This window comes from Vicugna pacos, chromosome 2 (assembly GCF_048564905.1).
Source record: "Vicugna pacos chromosome 2, VicPac4, whole genome shotgun sequence".
NCBI classification, from domain to species: domain Eukaryota; kingdom Metazoa; phylum Chordata; class Mammalia; order Artiodactyla; family Camelidae; genus Vicugna; species Vicugna pacos.
The window spans coordinates 83,030,097-83,049,385 of NC_132988.1; the positions used below are offsets into that span (position 1 = coordinate 83,030,097).

The 19,289-nt window shown below is 46.3% G+C and overlaps 1 protein-coding gene across 4 annotated transcripts in view; it reads right to left on the minus strand.

The window, feature by feature from the left end:
- The window catches only part of CRACD (capping protein inhibiting regulator of actin dynamics), a 117,665-nt gene that overhangs the window by 17,301 nt on the left and 81,075 nt on the right, over positions 1 to 19,289 (minus strand). For 3 of the 4 annotated variants that reach the window (XM_072943517.1, XM_072943515.1, XM_072943516.1), the window contains exons 3-5: positions 10,206 to 10,341; positions 2,544 to 2,708; positions 73 to 141 (exon numbers count right to left, since the gene is read on the minus strand). In XM_072943517.1, coding sequence (XP_072799618.1) covers positions 73 to 141; positions 2,544 to 2,708; positions 10,206 to 10,247 — 276 coding nt within the window. In that variant the 5' untranslated portion in view covers positions 10,248 to 10,341. The remainder of the gene's footprint in view (positions 1 to 72; positions 142 to 2,543; positions 2,709 to 10,205; positions 10,342 to 19,289) is intronic. The other variant, XM_072943518.1, reaches the window with a different exon arrangement.

The window sequence follows — 19,289 nt, forward strand, 5'->3', positions numbered from 1 at the left end:
GAGATCACCAAAAAAAAGGAAAAATGGAAGTTAAAGTAAGGATGCTAAATACATAAGTTCAAATCATATTACCTTCTCTTCCATCTCACTTCTGGCTCCAGGCAGGTTCAGAGGACTCGGAGAACTTGACGTCTCACTGGTCTGGAACAGTAGAGAGAGCGCTCCAGTCACAGGCTAGGACAGGAAGTGCCGGGCGGTTAACCAGGCACTCACTGTCTGTGCTGGCGAGGGTCGCCCCTCCCCCACGCAGGGGACTCTGCTGATGTCCAGACTCCATCTCAGGGGATCCTGAGGCTCAGTGTGCACGCCCCTCTTCCCCGAGCCAACACGTTTCCCAGCCAGGTGGCCTCCAACTGCCGCCCTTGAGGTGTTTCCCCACTGCTGAGAGAATCTGGGGTGCTGCCCTACCGCCACCCTACCTGGGAAGCCAGCTCCAACCTCAGAGCTTCCAGCTTTGCTGGCTGCCTCCCACCCCCTTCATCTGCCAGACCTCTTCTCCATAAGAAGGAAAGAGGGCCATTCCAATGGTACACAGGGGCTGGGCTGAGAAGGTGGCTGACCAGAGGAGGCGAGAAAGCTCAGGAAGGAAGGAACGTAAGGAAGGAAGGAAAAGAAAAAGGCCGACAATTCACACCCCATGCACCTTGTCTGCCCTGGGTACACACACCTCATGTCATCTGCACCAGCGACACCTTCTCTCTTGCATCACCCATTTTTACAAAAGGGTCTCACGGTCCATTCCAGAGCCCTAACATCAGCATGCTCTACCTCAACTCATTTTCTACATCACACTTAGTTGCATCTTTAGAAAACACTTATCAGATTATGTCGCTACCCTGATTAAAATTACTATTACTTTTTGAACAGAATTCACCCCTTCTCCAGTGGTCTACACAATCCAGCCTCCGTATTGTGCTCTACCCACCCCTGCCCTCGTCCACACTGGCCTTTCTGTTCGTCCTTCAGGACAAGCCCGCCTCATCTCTGGGCCCATGTACCTGCTCTTCCTTCAGCCTAGAACATCCCTCACCCTGCTCCCCCAGATCTGCTTACACTGTTCTGACCTCCTTATCTAAAGAAGCAACCTCTCTCCAACCACATCACTCACTTTTCAATTATCCTGTTTTACTTCCTACGTAGCATTTTTATTAATCCCAAACCATGCGATGTCTCTATTTGTTGACTTGCTTGTTGTCTGACTCTCCTCTTATTAGAATGCAAACTACCCGGAGGCAGCCCCTGGCCTAATCCTGCTTATCTCTGTGGGACTCACAGCCCGGGTATCGGGGTATCGCCTGCTGAACCAAGGATCCTCCTTCTCCCCCAGGCCACAGTGTCCTGCCCTTATTAGATCTTCGGTAACAGGAAAGACATTTGCTTTGGCCCGTAGGAAATCCCTGAATCAAGGCTGGTGGCCATCGCTGCTGCCTAGCACCCGAGTTGGAGGGAGCATTTCTGTGATGATGACCCAGGGAGAGAGATGGGCCCCGTACCTGCTTCCCCCGCCACCCCACCCACCACCCACATGTGTGGGCGCCAGGAGTCAGCAGGGTCCGGCCCAGGCAGAGACGGCCCACAGGGGAGACTGTCCTTTTTCCTCCTTCCTTTGCTCTACAAGTCGCTTATCTTTCTTACTACTCTTATGACATATTAGCTGATAAGAAGCATGACCTCCTCCAGGGACATTTTAATAACACCCAGCATCATCTCAGGCACCATGGTAGGCTCAGCACAGAGAACGCTTTCCTCTACGAACGGAAGGCTCCGAGCCTCACTGGGAGAACAGTTTATCTAGCTGCTGGAAGGACTTCTCTTCCTTTTCCCAGAGAGGCCTGAGGGCATCCTTTCTGCTGCTTGGACTCTTATTTCAGGATACGCTCACTGGGTTTCTTCCAAAGTGTCAAAAGACCACATTCAGAGAGGACGGTGCTGGACCAATGTGAATTTCTTTCCACACTAAGCAGACTTCAAGCTGGTCTGTGTGATATGTTCTATCTTATTGAGCACATACTTCTTTCTTTCCTCATTTCCCTTTAAATTAGTCCAACTTGACAAGTAATTATTCAGTGCTCCTAAGTAAGCAGTAGCTACATCCTGGGGAGACAGATGTGTAAGATCCAGTCTGTCCTCAAGGAACTCGACATTTTGAGATGGGGAGAAAACAGTTCCATGGGCACAGATGCAGATAGAGAACAAATGTGTAAGAGGCACTAATGATGCACAGCGAAGGCACAGAGGGGACAGGATAGCTTGGGGGTGAGGCCAGGCAAGGCTCCCAGAAGAGGTGGGCTAACCCAAGAGGAAGACAGTGAGAAGAGTGTGTGGAAAGGGCACGTCTCCCCTGCCTCCCCCTCTTCCACGCTGGCTCCACTGTGGGGCAGGCACTCACCCAGGACGTGCCCCTCCAGCCCTGGGCTACTCATCGGGAAACCACCCCCCCTTACGCCCCTCACTGCAGACCTCGGGTTCCTGATGCTCCTGTCCACTGCCCAACATCCTTCAGGACTTATTAGCATCCGAGTCATTCCCTGGAGGAGCCTTACTTTGTTCTCGGGGTCAGAGAGGATGCTGTCCTGCTGAGTCACAGTTTCCATGGGACTGGTCAGGAATGGATCCTCTTCTAAGCGGGCCTCGCCACTGTCTGCCTTCTTCATGGGAATGGCGGTGGGTGGTGGCTGCCCAAACTTGATGTTCTTGCCCAACTGTCGCTGGAGAGAAACGAAAGAGAGATGTTCTGAAGCAGTGAAGCGGCTCCCAATAACCATGACCCGGCTCCCCAGCGTGCCCAGCAGGCCCTGAGGCGTACTCCGTACAGGGCTAGTTTCTAGACTAGACAACACCCCAGCAAACCCTGATGCCACCCACAGTGACCGATCCTGTCTAACAGCTTCTCCTTCTCTTTCCCACCTTCGAGCCATGAGCCATCCAGCCACCTCTTTCCTGGAGATGCCAACATTTCCAGGAGGGTAGAGAGACCGTATTTCTGAACCAAAAGTCGGATATGACAAAAATTTTTTGATTAACCTATAAATTAATTTATATCAAAGTCTTTTAAAGGTACAAAAACTGAATAGAAAATAGTTTCATGAAATGCAGGAACCACTAGGGGAAATCAACACCCTTGTGGCTGCACAGACAAGGGAACCCTCCAGCCTCTTCTGGACACACTCCTCTTGAATACTTATGTTTCATCTACTTCCGTCACCAGCCCCTAGCTTGAACATCATGTCTGGGTCACAGTGGGTACTGCTGGCGAGGGGAAGAAGGCCCCAGGGTCCGCAAGTCTTGCCATGATCGATGCTGAATTCACAGAAAAGAGGACAGCAGTCTTAAGGAGAGGGCATGGCTCAGTGGTAGAGTGAATGTTTAATACGCACGAGGTCCTGGGTTCAATCCCTAGTACCTCCACTAAAAATAAAAATAAAAAGGTGAGCGCAGTCTTGTCCTGCTACTAGGACGTCACCTTTGCCTTGCGGCAGCTACCTACTGTGACCTACAGGCCAGAAGGAGCCAAGTGGAGGAAGGGCCAAAGAGGGGCTGATCCCTGGTGGGAGGGCACTGAATAGCTAGGGAGAAAGGAGGAAACACAGGGGATAGAAATTAGGAAGGTAAATAGTATTTAGAATTAGAGAAAAGCCAGACCTAAAAAGGAAATGAATTCTCTGGGGAAAAATATATAAACATAATAGCTTATGAAGGGGCAAGATATTTCATGGGCTAGATACATGAGATATAAAATATTTAATGGGTAGAGAAAGCAAATGACTCTGGAAGAAAAAGAGGGATGTCCTGGTCGTCTGAAAGGCTACTGAATTGAATGTATTATACTAACTACTGCCTTTCTCTACCTCAGGGCTCAGCACTGTTGACATTTCTGGCCAGATGATTCTTTGCTGTGGGGAGCTGTCCTGTGCGCTATAGGGTGTTTCGCGTCACCCCTGGCCTCTGGACACCAGATGCCAGTAGCAACCCCTCCTCACTTTAGACAACCAAACATGCCTCCAGACGCTGTCCAATATCCCCTTAAGGGTGAAACTGCCTCTGGCTGAAAACTACTGTTCTAGATCGAGGTACTTGGGTTTCATAGTCTTTTTATGTTTCAAAGGAAAAAAAAAAGAATACATGATCTGATATTTCTCTTTAATGTGGCTAATATTTAATCCTACAAAGCTGCAAAACACCTTAGCAATCACATCATCCAGTGTCCTCACTTCACAAAAAACGTCAGAGGTCCAGCGGGGAGAGGTGACTGGCCCAAGCTTATGGAAAGAATGAGTGGCCCCCAAAGGGATTTGAATCTACGTCTTCTAAAAACAACATTCGGTGTTATTTTTCTTGTACTCCACTGGTTCCCATAAATTTCACATCGTGCTTCCTTCGTCTTACCGGGACAGAGAGAAAGATTAGCAGCATTTTTACTACCTTCCTGAAGTTCCCCAGCAGAGGAACCCCTCAAGGGAAATGTCCCTTTTCCCTCTGAACTCAAGGGTATGGAATCCACCCACCTTCACCCAGCTCCCCCTCAGCCTTGCGTGGTGGGCAGTGAGGCTGCAGAGACATGAAAGAGACGAGCCCCAGGCCCCCTCCCTGGCCCCCCGGCCCCCCGGCATGCCAAGTCAGGAGCACAGAGAGACAAAGACTTGTATTGGGTCTGCTGGCATCTCAGCTGGAGCCTGGCCCCCTGGCCCCACAGGGAGGGAGCACACGTCCACAGCCCAAGTTCAGCCAGTGAAGGACAGCCTGAGCAACCTAAAAGGGTTTTGGGGAGGAGAAGGCTGTGGAAGGGCAACTTCTAAAAACAAGTTTAGCAGGAAGCAGCAGTTAGTATCTACTCTAAGCAGATCAGTAAGCAGGCACGGTTAGGACAGCCGATGGTGTTAGACAAGAGGACGAAGTGTACAAAGCCCCTGGCCCGCCTCACTTGCTGCCCTGTGGGGGAGGGACGGGGACCTGGGCAGGAGAAGGGGGACAAGTCCCTGCATCCCAGTGACAGCCCGAGCAGGAGTTCCTTCTGCGACTCCCAGCCCAGCCTTTGGTTGACCAGTTATCTCTTCTCTAGGCGTGTTGGCTAAGAGGTAAAAATTGTTGTGAATCTCCTTCAACTGAGACCTCCTGCTGTCAGGGTCTGACAGCTACCCATGCTCTTGAATGACCGAGATGAGGGTATTTCTTCTGCTTATAATGGAAAGAGTAATTCTTTAATGAGCTTCTAAGGAAAACCTGGCTTACTACCCTAAGGCCATTTAGCTAGGATTTCTGCCACCACCACAAAAAAGAATGAACATGCTGATATTTTTCTTCATTAGCACATATTTTAAAGTACTGATGTTGGTCCAACCTGACACTCAGGACACACACACACACACACACACACACACACACACACACACACACAGGCAAAATCTAATCACAGGCCAGCCTGAAATAAACTCCTCAGATGGGATGGCTATCAAGACCACAAATGGAAAATGAAAGAGAAAATGAGGGGAAAACTAGATGCAATAAAAACAGGTGAAATAAGGCACACGGGACTAAGCTGGGAAATGGAGAGTGATGTTAACAAATGAAGCGGAGGGTCAAAGAGGCAAACTGAGGGGAGGGTGCAGGGGGCAGCGAAGAGGCACAGGGAGGAGCTGCAGCCCCGATGGCAGGTGCAACCGCTGGAGGGGGCGGGGAGGGGGGTCGGAAGGAGGAAGCGGGAGAGAGCGAGAGGGAATGAGAACGTGTGCATATCAGAGCGGTGATTTACGTCACAGATCTGCTCATCCTGCAAAAGAAACACAATGCTGTTGCCTTTGAGGATGACGACGTGCACCTCCAGAAGGCAGCTGATTGCAAATCCCTCTAAAGAAAACAGACCCAGGCTGCTGGCTAGGGAGCTCGGGAGGAGGGGGGACCCAGGTCACTAAAATGACGGCCTCCATCCCGGGATAGGGCTGCCGCCTCTCTGCGCAGACGAGGGGCTGTCTTCCTGACACAGCCTGCAGTGGTCAGGGATGAGACAGCAGAACAGGCCGGGTAGGACTGAAGGTCCAAGGCCATGGTGACTGATGCTCAGGCTCTCGAGGCCAAGGCTTCTGCACCTGCACGAGTTCCCCACCCTATGGTTCCTGCTCCGAACGCTTCCTTCAGCTGACTCAAAGGGGACGGGGCTGTCGGGTAATTTGTGTGGTTTACTGACAGCTAAAAGGTGACTGCTAAATCCTATCTGGCAATCGCAGGTGTTGGGTGAACTGAATATAAAGCTAAATGTGGCTTTTTGGTGATTTTTATTCTGCCCACTACTCACTGTCATGAGAAGAACTGTGATACCAGAAGTCACTGAAAACCAGACTGTTAAGATGAGCTTGCCCTTAAGTTTTCAGAGAAATAAACTATTACCACTCCCTCCACATATAGATATTTCTTTGCACACCCATGGATTCTTTATACGCACTGAGATTAGAACCCGAGGAGAGAGTGGAAGCACTGTGCCTAGACTGAGTCCACGTTATTTGTGGCTATGAATGGAGTTACTGTTAGGGTGGAATGTGCGCAAAAAGCTGTATTTTATTCATTCAAATTGGGCCATTTTGGTGGAATATGGAATGCTGGAGAATGATGTTATAGGAATGCACATCCATATTTATGAGGCTTTTTCCCTCTGGTGTGGAAATTCCAAGCACATCATATTCTGCAGCTCTCACACTGCCAGTTTAGATTTCCCCAGATTTTTCACAGCCAGCCTTCAGACCACGTCTGTAAGAACAAAGCCAAGGGAAAATAAAGTTGCTGTCCTCTTGAGTGAACTACAGATCCTCCCATAATTAAAACGAATTTAGAAGAATAAGAAAAAGCGAAAGCACAGAGATTTAAAGACGTCGACTCTGTGCAGAAGGGGCCAAGAGCAGGTATTTATTCTTTGTGTCCTTGACAGCTGCATGAGGTGCCAGAATCCTCAAAGGAAAGACTCTTTGGCATTTTAAAGTGAAATCCAGCTCAGCAGGAGACGGCAGCTGCTGAAGATGGAGGTTCTCCCTCCTGAAGTAAACAGTCCGTGGACTAACAGACCGAGCACTTTCTCACAAAGGGGTGGTCTAATTCTAAAAATCACCTGCAGGCTTAGACTGTGACGTTCCTGAGTTTTATCATCAGTAGGTACACACAGACTTCACAGCCTGGTTTGATCTGAAATAAACAGGCACCTCCCTGATCCATGCTCCGGGCATCTGCAGGGAACATCAAGGTCATTGTGGTCCAAATGCAATGAAATGCAGCGCTTACAAAGCCACCTCGTGCTATAGCAGGTGAATGGTGATCTTCTATTGATGGCAGATTTTAAGAACAGGAGGGGCCCTTCAGATCATCCATCACATGCATCCACTTGTTTTTCGGATGGGGAAAATGAGGGTGAGAAGTTAAATGGCTTCCCCTGAGGCCACACAGCCAGATGGTGGCGGAGGCCTGGCGTGGGCTTTATATTTCCCCCACTGGCCACAGAACAACTGTTATGTATAGAGTCCTCAAAAAGGACACCATTGTGGCTTTTGTCCCTATAACTGTTCCATATATTCAAATTTGTTCTCACTATGCACATGTATTATTTTTACACTCAAGGGGAAAAAAAGGTACTTTTTCTTTTAAAGGTTCAGTTGCTTGCCACAGAAATTTTGGCAGGTGGTAGATTCACTTTATTCAGTAAAGTGTAGGCTGATTTATGCTGTATTCAGTCATTCTGTACTCAGGAGACAGATACTAACCGCCACCCGTACCACACAGAACAGTCCTAGCTGAGATGACTATACGTGGACACTAGGGGGCAACCTTTCCAAATGCAGTCATTACAGGCGCAGTTCTTTCCAAGGGCTAGTAAGTTTAAGCCAGAGGAAAACAGTTTTTTTTTTTTTTAATGGCATTCCAGTAGAAATCTCATTTCAAAAGAATCTCTTAATAATGGTGGCTTGTCAGCTTGCTAGGACATTTACTGTCAAATAGGTGTTATCTATGACTTCTGTCTCTCTCTCTCTTTTTTAATAAACATACACATACACAAAGACAATTTCAGACGTGAAAAACATACATGCCTCTGACGTAACTAGACACCCTCATTCCATGCTGGAGTCTCTGCTGCTTACTGAGCATCAATACCAGCATAACGTTTCCATGGAAAAATGCAAAGCATCCATGCAAGGGAATAAAATTAACTACGATTGCTACGACTTACCAGGAACATACTGCTTAGTCGACTGAAAAATAAAGCACAGTCTTTTGGGGGTGATACAGTTACATCTTATGTCACTCCAAAAAAATCACATTTGCTACAAAAATGGTCCCCATTCCCCTCCTCAAAGAGCAAAGTCTCTTATTTTATTGTTTAAAAACATGTAACTCTAGAGCTATAAGGAAGCTGTGAATCCACGCAGCAGAAGCAAAATTAGGCAGACCCGAGTAGCTATTGTTCAAAGGAGAGCACTCCGATTAGCACTCAGATAGCTTCACCCATATTTCTCCTCCTGTGTTAACAGAATTGTCACTTCAGGGAGGTCGGTTGCTTTCCATTTTATTCATTACGAAATCAGATCCTTTAAACTTATGCCTTATATCATTAATACGAACAACAGGCATTTACATATTTTAACTGAGCTTCTCTATTTTCAATACTGCAGAATTATCCATTTTTTACAACTCCAGATCCATTTCTTGGGGTGGCAGTGGCCATGTGGTGTGACGTTACAAAGCAGATACCGTTTTAAGACAATAGGCCATTATCTAATTTTTAAAGACCTCCTTGAAAGGCCCTTGTAAAATACAGCTGTTTAGGAGATGGAAATCTGTAAGTCATCCCCCTTAGAAAGGGGATGTTTTGAGGGTTCAGAACTTCTTAGGAATAATATCCCAGGACTCAAAAGACTTCAAGAGGGAAAAACAAGAGTGGGGGAGGTGAAGGTTTTCTTTGGCCATCACCACCCATCTCTCTTCTCCAACTAATGAGAAGCGACAGCTTACTTTTTCTTCTGAAGCTATAAAATGGGGCAATGCAACCAGCAAGAACCAAGAATGGGCCCTCAGTGCCCTAGTTAGGAAACGCTGAAATTTGAAGGCAGTGTCTAGGTTAGTTCTGAGGGCAGGACTCTGGCCCCGGGGCTGCGGTGCAGTGGGTGTAAAGATCGAGGCAAGTCCGGGTGTGGTTCCAGGGTGTTGGCTATTCCCCAGCTGGCCATATGCTAGATTCAGCTGAGTGTGTGTGGAATGTGTAACCAAACACAGATCACAAAACACTCAGCAAACGGTCAGTAGAAACAAGAACATTTCAAGAAAACAGAAAATTGCCTTTGAGTTCAGTGCTTCATTGTGTCAGCAGCTCAAACCAGCTGTTCCCTTTATCCTCTTTGTTTTGCTCATTCATTCAGTTATTCATTCATTGTTGGAGACTCAGAGACAGATGGACACCAGCAAGCCAGAGTGGCCCCCATTCATAATCTGGATCGCCTCCAAACACCCCCAACTCAGAGAAGGCCTTTCTGTTGGGCGAATGGATTCTACTCAGCATTCAGGCAACCCTGGCAGAGTCGAATTTGCTTTTCTCCTGGATTCCCCACTATTTCAATTGCATTTAGTGAAGAATTATTTTATTATATTTTCATTATTAAGGAGTTACCACCCGAGTCAATTTCATGTGGGAAAACCGCCCAACCCTGCAGTGTGGACGAGTGGGAGGTGAGAGAGCTTCATGACATCCCTCTGAGACAGGGCTGCCCAGGGGAGCCAGATTTACAAACACGACAGGATGATAGTGTCTCACCATCCACTGTTCAAGTATGGAGACGTGGAAAGGGAACGCCTGCTGTGCACTGTCAGCTCACAGTCAACCCTGTGCTCAGGGATCACGGCCAACACTTAGTTAGCTCTTTCCTCCCACCCAAGTCCTGCAGCTTCTCGTGGGCACTTGTCCCATGAAGTCCAGTTAAAAACAAGGGGGCACCTTGGGAGAAAAGGAGATGGGGTGTTATGTAGGTGGGTACAGTGGTGATAGTGTACTTCTCACAGGTGGACAGAGACAGGCTTCCAGAGAACTGAGTCAGGTTTGAGAAAGCAAATTTTCTCAGCAGGAGCTTCCCCTGGACCTCCCAGTCCATTACTCAAGGCCACGTTCGGAACTTTTCCCACTTCCCTCCGTAGCTGGGCCCCTTCCTATGGCTCAGACCTTCAATCTCAAGCTGTCTTACCTGAAGAGTTTTGACTTTGCCCAGGATGTTGTCCTGTGACATTGCTTGAACTGTCTGCTCACTTTCTGCTCCCCCATCAGGGATAAAAATACTGTCATGGGAAAACGCCCGGGTTCCCAAAGAATAGTTGAAGGACCTGGAATGCAAATCATGTGCTTCATTTTATTAGGATGATAAGATTCCTTCTGGCAATTCAGTTTCTTGCTCCTCCTGATTTAGGGGACTCCACCCACATTCACTGTCTCATTCAGAAAGCACTTCCAGCAATGGGGTCCTTTTCTGATAGGGGTCAGCCAAGGAGCTGGGTAGACAGAAGGGTCCCAAAGGAATAAGGGAGCATGTCTCCAACACAACAATGTTTCAGAGCCACTCACTGGGAGAACTCAAAGTTTGCTACAGGAATTTTAACTGCAGGGGCCTTTCTCCTGACAGGCTGTCACTATCAGCTTTACCCTCGTAAGTCTTCCAGCCAGTACTTTTTAAGTAACATGCAGATCTAGAAGTAAGAGGCAAGAGCTTCTTTCAGATTGCAATCAAATTGGAAGAAAGATACATGCATCTCAAATAAAGACTTGACAAGGACTCGAATTGCTGACCAGGACTATGGGAATAGTCTCTCTGTCGAGACTCTTTAGGAATTCAGAGAAAGGGGGAGAAATGTGTGTTAGGAAGATTCCGATGGGCTTCATGCACTGAGCAGCTTTTGGTTTGAAAAATAAACATTTTTCAGTTGAAGGGCTGGACTTCAAGGAAGTCTGGACTTCTACCTGACTGGGAATATAGGTTGGGTGAACTGCAGAAGCCAGCTGTTCCTTACTTGATCTTGGAAATTAAGTTATCTCTGGGAAGGAAATCACAGGGGCAGGCAGATTCACACACCCTCCGTAAGGCAAGGCAGGCACACTCCTCGATGCCAGGCACACAGGCAGCTCTCCTGGGGTGAAAGCACCCCACCTCACTCTCTCTCCTCCCCAGAAAGCGGTCCCACCTGGAGGTTTTATCAGTGACCAACGGCAGAAAGGAAGAGCCAGCACTGGAGGAAAGGGGCCTCTGGCTGGTACTTCTGAACTGAACTACAGAAAGACAGCGGGCAGGGTCCCAACCAGGTCCAGACCTACCTGGGGAGACTCAGTACCAAATCATATCATCAAATTTGCCAAATAACAAGCAGCATGGTAACAAAGCACATGAGGTTTAGAAGCAAATGCTTGGATGTGAGCCTCCTGGCTGTGTGATCTTTGGTAATAGTCATCATTATCGTCATCATCACCATCATCACTGCCACCAGCTCTTACTTTGATGACAACACCATGTGGAAAGTTTTACTTTCATTATCTCATCACCAAAATTTGCTGCGAATAAAACTCAGGGGGTAAATAACCTTATTTAAAGTCACCCACATACAAGTGGCCGTGGGAGAAACTGAATTCAGATCTACTAAATACAGTCTCATGCCAGGCAGCTGCCGTGTTTCAGAGTGGTGGAAGGGCTCCAGTATTCCTTCCCATGAGTGAGATGGAGTTTGGGCGGATCAGTGGGAGAGGAAGACAGGATGCTAGTGCCCCGTGGGCTGCAATATGGGAGTGTTGGAGATGCTAAATAGCTGGAATGATGGGTAAGCCTTCACTGTGCAGCAGCAACCCACTTGATGAAGTATGAGGCTTTGTTTTAGGATCTGAATGTGAATATGAAAGGAAATGAGACATGTCACAATCTCCCTGTCCTCAGGGACTTTGTGACCTATGCTACAAAATGAACTTCCAAGTTCACCTAAAGATGCTATGAGATAAACTTTTCATTCAAAGTAATGGAATCAGACCTTTTAATACCCTGTCTAAACTTTTTTCTCAGATCCCTAGGCTATGACTCAGATGAAAGAAGAGGTAACTGGTGTCATTTTCTAGAAAGCGTTTTTATAAATGGTTTACATACACACACAGGCTCTCAGCTGTTCTTACAGACACATACATGCACAAGTCCACGTCAGATGCTTAAGAAGCGTTGCCTAATGTCTCACAGTTGCATGTACACGATACACCAGCACTAGGCCAAGCTCTCTTACAGTTTCTAAGTCAATCTTTTGACTGAATCATGAAGTTTAACTCCTGTTCTCATTCTTTTTCCAGGAAGGCTAAGAACGGACACTCTCCTGCTCACTGCGTTGCCCCAGATGTTCCTTGTCGCCAGCCAGGATTTGATGTCCCCACATTCCCCACTTCTAGATGGTCATATTGAAAAATAGAGAAAATGAAGAGTAGGAATAGTGGTAGTAATAATTGTAATAATAGTGGTAGTCACAGTGGAAGGAGCAATACTGGCTAAATTTTACTGAGCACTTGCTACGTCCCCTGCATATGTGCTAGCTTCTTTAATACATACCAGAATCCTTTTGATAGATAATATTTAAACCTTATGTGGTAGGCACTCTCATTAAACCTATTTATAGACGAGGAAACTAAGGCTTGAAGACGGTGAGTCACCTGCCATAAATTAAGTGACTGTGTACGTGTGAATCCGTTTCTGGCCTGTGTTCCACGGGTCTGTCTGTTTTCACAGCAATAATCCCGCACTGTCTTAGTTACCATCGATTTTTAATGAGTCTTGATATATAGCAGTTTATATTCCCCAGCTTTTTTTTTTTCCCCAGATAGCTATTCTTGTCTCTGCATTTCTACATAAACTTACACACACACATTCTCTAACATACTCCTAGGACTACTTCTGTGATGGCATTAGATCCACAGATAAATTTTGGGATAACTGACATCTTTACAAGTCAATTTTTTAATCCATGAACATTGGATATCCCTTCGTTTACTTAGATCCTCTTTACTTTCTCTCAATATTGTTCTGTAGTTTTCTGTGTAGAAGTCTTACACATATTTGATGTTTCTGAATCTACTAGAAATGATGTAAGTTAAAATTTTTATTTTTTAATTGTTTATTGGTAGAATATTAAAATGTCACTTGGTTTTTTATTATTGATCTTATAACTAGGCTAAATTTATTAATTAATCATAATATGATTGTTGTGTCTTTTGGATTTTCTGTGTATACAATCAGGTTGTCTACAGCAAAAGACAGTTTAATTTTTTCATTTTCAATCTTACTTTTCCCTCCCTCCCTCTCTCTGTTTCTGCCATACTGCATTATCTAGGATCTTCATACAAACTTACATAGAAGTGGTGATGATAGACTTTGTCATGTTTCCTAATTGAGCAGAAAAGCATTCAAGATTTTACCTTAAGTTATGATGTGAGCTATAGAGTTTTTGTAAATGCACTATATTACTGCTTCTTTGAAAAGACACACAGTGTCTTATTTATAGCTGATTTTAAGATTTTTCTATGGTTTTCTGAGTTGTGGCTAGAGTGAATTCATCTAGCTTGTGGTACATAATGTCCCTTAAACTTGTGGCTTGGTATCTTTCATCAATTTGGAAAAATTCTCAGCCATTCTTTCTTCAAATACTGCTTCTGCCCTATTTTTCCTCTACTCCCCACCTGAGTCTCCAGAGTTTGAACTTTTCCACATGAGCCACATGTCTTTCATGCTCTTTTCTGTATCTGTCATTCTTTTCACCAATATGATTCAGTCTAGATTTTCCTACTGACCTACCTTTCAGCTCATTAATCTCTTTAGTGGTGTCCACTTTGCTGTTAAAACTACCTACTGAGTTCCTACTATCAGTAGCATTTTTCAGATTTAGAATTTCCTTTAGATTCTTTTCATTTCTACTTTTTTTGGGGGGGGTGTAATTAGGTTCATTTATTTATTAATTTTTTTAAATGGAGGCACTGGGGATTGAACCCAGGACCTTGTGCATGCTAAGCATGTGCTCTACCATTGAGCTACACCCTCTCCCACTCCATCTAATTTTTTTCAATAGATTCCAGTTCTCTAGTGAAATTCTCCATCTTGTCAACTATTTTGCTGAATATATGAATCACAATTATTTAAAAGGCTCTGTCTGAAACTGCAATATCTTAGTCCTCAGAGGGTCTATTACCATGTTTTCTCCATAGTCTGTTTCTTAACTGCCTGGTAATTTTTTTTTAATTGAATTCTACACATAATGCCTGAAAAATTGTAGAGGGTGGGCTTTCTCCTTCTAGAGAGGATCTGCTGGCTCCTCTCACAGGCAGCAAAGGAGCAGTTCACCTCAATCCCATGAGGGACCAAGCTAATCATGGCTGGTCAGCAATCTTTGTAAGGTTCAGACTACCTCTGCTTTGTCCCACTTCTAGGGGACAGGCCTCCTGGAGTGTCAGCTAAGAACCAGGTTACTTCCTAAGCCCCTCCTCCTTGGTGGGTCTCATTCTCCAATTTCTGTCCCTCCATCACCACAGGCTGCCAAAAACTCTGCCTTGATTTTTCAGCCGCTATCCTAGTGCAGCTTTATCAACAGGTAGCTCAAAAGGAAAACTGCTGCCCAGATTTAGGTTCATTCTTCTGAGCTTTTCTTCTCCTGGGGAATTTAGTCCCTCAAGTCCTGGCTGTCTCGGACTCTAATCTTTGTGTTCCCAGCCCCCTGAGATTGCCTACAGCTCTGCTGCCTTTTCCTCCTCTTGGCAGCCACCCTGCACCTTTTTGATCCCTTGACCTGCACCCAGGAGAAAACTAATGCCCACAGGAGAGAAGCAACATGCAGGAAGCTGGGCTCAACTCCATGGGGCTTCCCTTTTCTCCAAGGTTTCACTGCTTCAGTCTGGTGCCTTAGCTGCAACCTGACACCTTCAGACAATTGTCTTTGCTTTACCATTCTATATGTATTTCTAGTTGTTCTTGGTGGGAGCCGTGGTTTGCTTCATCACAGCCAGAAGTGAAAGTAACTAAATAACTTCTTGATGTTTATTGAGTTTCTACCACGTCAGAGACTACTTATTGATATGGCCGTTGCTCTTAAGAGGATTACTTTTCAAAGTGATGAAAAATATTTGTACCTTTTTCTTCTTATATTGGGCTTCGTCCCACTTTAAAGCTCTGAGAAGAAACAGTGGAGGAGAATGGTCATTGTTTATTAGTTTCACGAATGAACACTCTTTGAAATAATTGTTTCCGTAATGCAAGTTAACATTACATGCTTGGCAATTTGCGTAACTTTAAATCTTCGGTGATCATGGTTACCAACTTCGGCTCCAAACAACTCTGCCATATAGCTGATTTCCTTTTCTCTGAAGAGGAAGCTGAGACAAAGAGGGGGCAAGAACATTGCCCAGCATTGCTCTGAGATTGCCTACAGCTCGGCTGCCTTCTCCTCCTCTTGGCAGCCGCCCTGAGCCTTTTTGATCCCTTGACCGGCACCCAACGTTCCAGATTTTAAGTCAGGGCTGGAATGGAAACTGAATAGCCCACCTGTGGAGATCTCAGCTTGAAACTACGTTCTAAGGAACAAAGAGCTTGGTGGGACCATTGTCCTTAACCAGCTGGGAACTACGAATTACAGGATTGGGAGGTGAAGGGGCAATTTACCACAAACTGCACCTTAGCAGAGTTCATCTGGACTTTTTTATTCTTGACATTTAAAGACCTTTTACAACTGGCTGTGAAACAGGCCAATCCCCGCCCACCTTCTGTTCATTAGGAATGAGCCAAGAGGGGAGGGGCCACTGAGCCTCAGTGATCCAACGCTCCCCCTGGAATATCTGCTCACGGAAGACACAGGACTTGCTGTGGGGGAACTTTCTCTTGTGATGCTTGGCTGTGAGATGAATAGAAGACCTCTAAAATCCCCCAGTTTTTAACTGAAGGATTGTCAATACAGTCACTTGCAGTCATTTTAATTTAAACAAGATCTGAAGTTAAAAGCAAAGCACATGTAGGAAAAAGCAAACTCTGGAAGGAATGGAAGAGAGGCCCATGATTTGGGAAATTTAGGAGAACACTGGGCTCTGAGCTTAGAGAAGACCCACAGAGCCATGACCTATAGATGTCAGAAAAATGGTCCGTTTGGACTTGGACGTCCAAAGAGCAGAAGTGACTGGGGTCTTATGGACAGACAGAGGCACAGCTGACATGTCGTAAGTCTCATTTCCATATTTCTGTCCTGGCTTTGTTGTTGTTGTTGTTGTCATTGGTAATACAGTTACTGGCAGAGAGGTTCGGATTCCAAACATCTAATCAGAGGCATCGAGTCAGCCCATGGAAACCAGCTTTTCGTCCTCTCAACTCTTCACTGACTCCTCCGGTTATCCTTCTAAAGGCAGAGAGGGTAGGAGAGCCTGAGTCTACGTACCTTCTGGGCTGTAACAATCACTTTTAATAGCTGTCTATCTAATTCCACTATGACCCTCTTTTCTACCCACGGGTCTCCGGCTACACAATGGACCCTGCTACCTGGCTATCCCACTGTCTCTGCAAACTCAACACGGACAACATCAAACTCATCAGGTGTTTCCCACAAAACCCCAATCTTTCGTATTTCTTTGCTCCTCTCATTCCTCACATGCTGTGTGCTATAATATTTTGAAAGTGAGGTCAGATCCAGGTTAGAGGAAAGGAAGAGTGCAAAAGTCTTTAATGAGTAACAGCAACCGTCCTTTCACATGCAGATGTCCTTCAAAATTAACACAGAAATCAAATCTGTGCAAAGCCTGGACCTGGAATCCTGAGCTCCTGGACCCATTTTAAGCCTGCACTCGGTTCTTCCTGACACACTCCTCCACGACGGCGCCTGGAGGCCCAGAGAGCTGTTAACCACACCTTGAGCGGGTCTGGGAAGGAAGCCAGCAGTAAAAGAGCTAGGCACTAACCCAGGGCAGTGTCAGCTCCGACAGATGGCAGTCCTCACACAGCCAGCAGTCACTGCTGACTCTGATCACGGAGGCCACAACTAGAATCCTTTCGGACAAAGAAGGTGAGGCCCCAGGGAGGTGAAGAGAAAGACCGGATCAAGACAGAACTGCAGCCACGGGACAGTGACAGTAAGACACTCACTGGCCCTTCAACTGCCCTCGGCGGATCCTCTGCTTATTTCGGTATTATCATTGACATCTGCAAATCGTCTCCAACCAGAGTCCTCTTCAACTCCACTTCCTCGCAAATCCTACCATAATCTTCAAGCAGTTAATCTGCCAGCTCAGAAACCTCCAGTGGTTCCTTTTTGCCAAAATCCTCCCAGATGAAGCTACAGTGATGGCTTGGCATTTGAGGCTCTTCACGTTGGCATTTAAAGACCCTAAACCACCCTGGTTCCATGAAATGGAGTCATGTAGTGGAGGGATTTAGTGCTCCGACTCAAGCCAGTGCGCCTGCCTCTGAAACTTGCTTCCACTACTTACCAGCTGTGTGGCCTCGGGCGTCACTAAACCTCCATGTGCCTCAGTTTCCTTATCTGTAGATGAGGATGAGGACAGGACCTACCTCATGGAGCTTCTGATAGGATTAGATGAGTTACCATATGCAAAAAACTTAAAATGATGTAAGTGCTTACATAAGTGTTAGCTGTTATCATCAAATGTTACCCTACTTCAAACACCCTGCAAGGTCAACCCAACCACTCAGTTCCCCACATCTCCTCTCTGGGCTCTTCGCTGCACAGGCTCTTCCTCTCCATGGACTGACTGCCCAAGGCCAATTTCTCAGTTCAGCTCCTATCCATCCTTCAAGGTCCAGCTCACATCTTCTCACCCCTACACAGCCTTTCCTGCTTCCTTGGAAGAAGTGGGTCTTTTTTCCCGTTCGAAAGCCCTATGCATGTATCTCATTACTTACATGTTTATGTTATGGTTATTATAATCATGCCTTAAATGAGAGGGAACGTAGAAGTCCTTTGCATAATATGAAGTGCTACACAGACATGATTCCGGTAATGATAATGGTCTCACCTTGCCTCCAACACAGTACTGGGAACTGCATGAGGGCAGGGGTCACATCTAGGATCTTTGTTTCTCCCACAGGGCTTTACAAAATAAAGTTTGTGAGTGAATTTTCTCAGTGGATGAGTAAAGGATTAATGCTGTAGGGTAGTTCGTTTATCAGATGAGTTTCCCATAAACAAGTTACTGAGGGAGAGGAAAGCACACTGCAGATGCAAACATACTGATGGGAGGAGGGGAGTATTTTCAGATGGTGGGTATTTCTCAGGGAGGGCAGGCCTACGTAGGAGGCCATGGTGGAAAGTTCTGAGAAGCCAAAGGGTGAGCAAGTCAGGATGTTCAGCACCTTTACAGTCACGTCTAGGCCTCCTTTTCAACTCCAAACAGGGAACTGCGCCAGGTTTTGTTTCCCACCTGCGATTTCACACCTTCTCTCTCATCAAGTTTTCCAGGTTTCACTCCATGTCAATTATAGTTCTTAGCTGCAAGCAACAGGCACTAACTTTGTCTCACTCAACCAAAAGAAAATCTACTAGGAGAACAGTGAAGGGGTAACCAAGCAGGACCATCCGCGGCCTTCCTGGCACGGACCCTTCCCCCCATGTCCTCTGCCTGCCTCCAGAAAAGCTGGAGTCTCCCAGGCCTCCCCTGAGTCACAAAAGCCTGGCTCAAGAATTATTGAAAGGGGGTGAATATGTAGTGGCAAAAATAGTTGGGCCAGGAGAACTGGTAAGAATTTAAACAGTCAATCAGCCATATGCAGTCACAGAATATTTAGTTCCTCCCTGAATTACCCAGATAACAGTATCTAATGCACATTTCCTGAGTTGTTTTACAGATGCTAAACCCCCAGCAAATGGAAGACGTTAACTACTTGATGACCATGAGCATGCAGCCCCCAGACCTACTGGAGCCTGAAGATAGATATTGTGAACCCCTGTGACACTGCTCCGTTACCTCACCATCAACCAATCAGAGAATTGTGCATGAGCTGATCACACACCCTGCGACTCTCCTCCCTCACCTTGCCTTTAAAAATGCTTCTCTGAAATCCATCGGGGAGTTTGGGTCTTCAGAGCATGAGCCACACCGTTCTCTTTGCTTGGCCCTGCCCTGCAATTAACCTTTCCCTGCCCCAAATTCAAGACATTTGGGTATGTTTGGCCTCACTGTGCACTGGGCACACGAACTTGGGTTCAACAACAAGGGTTCGAAGAGCAACAAAAGCTAGTGCCAAGGCTCGCAGAAAGACAGGCGTAGAGAGCTC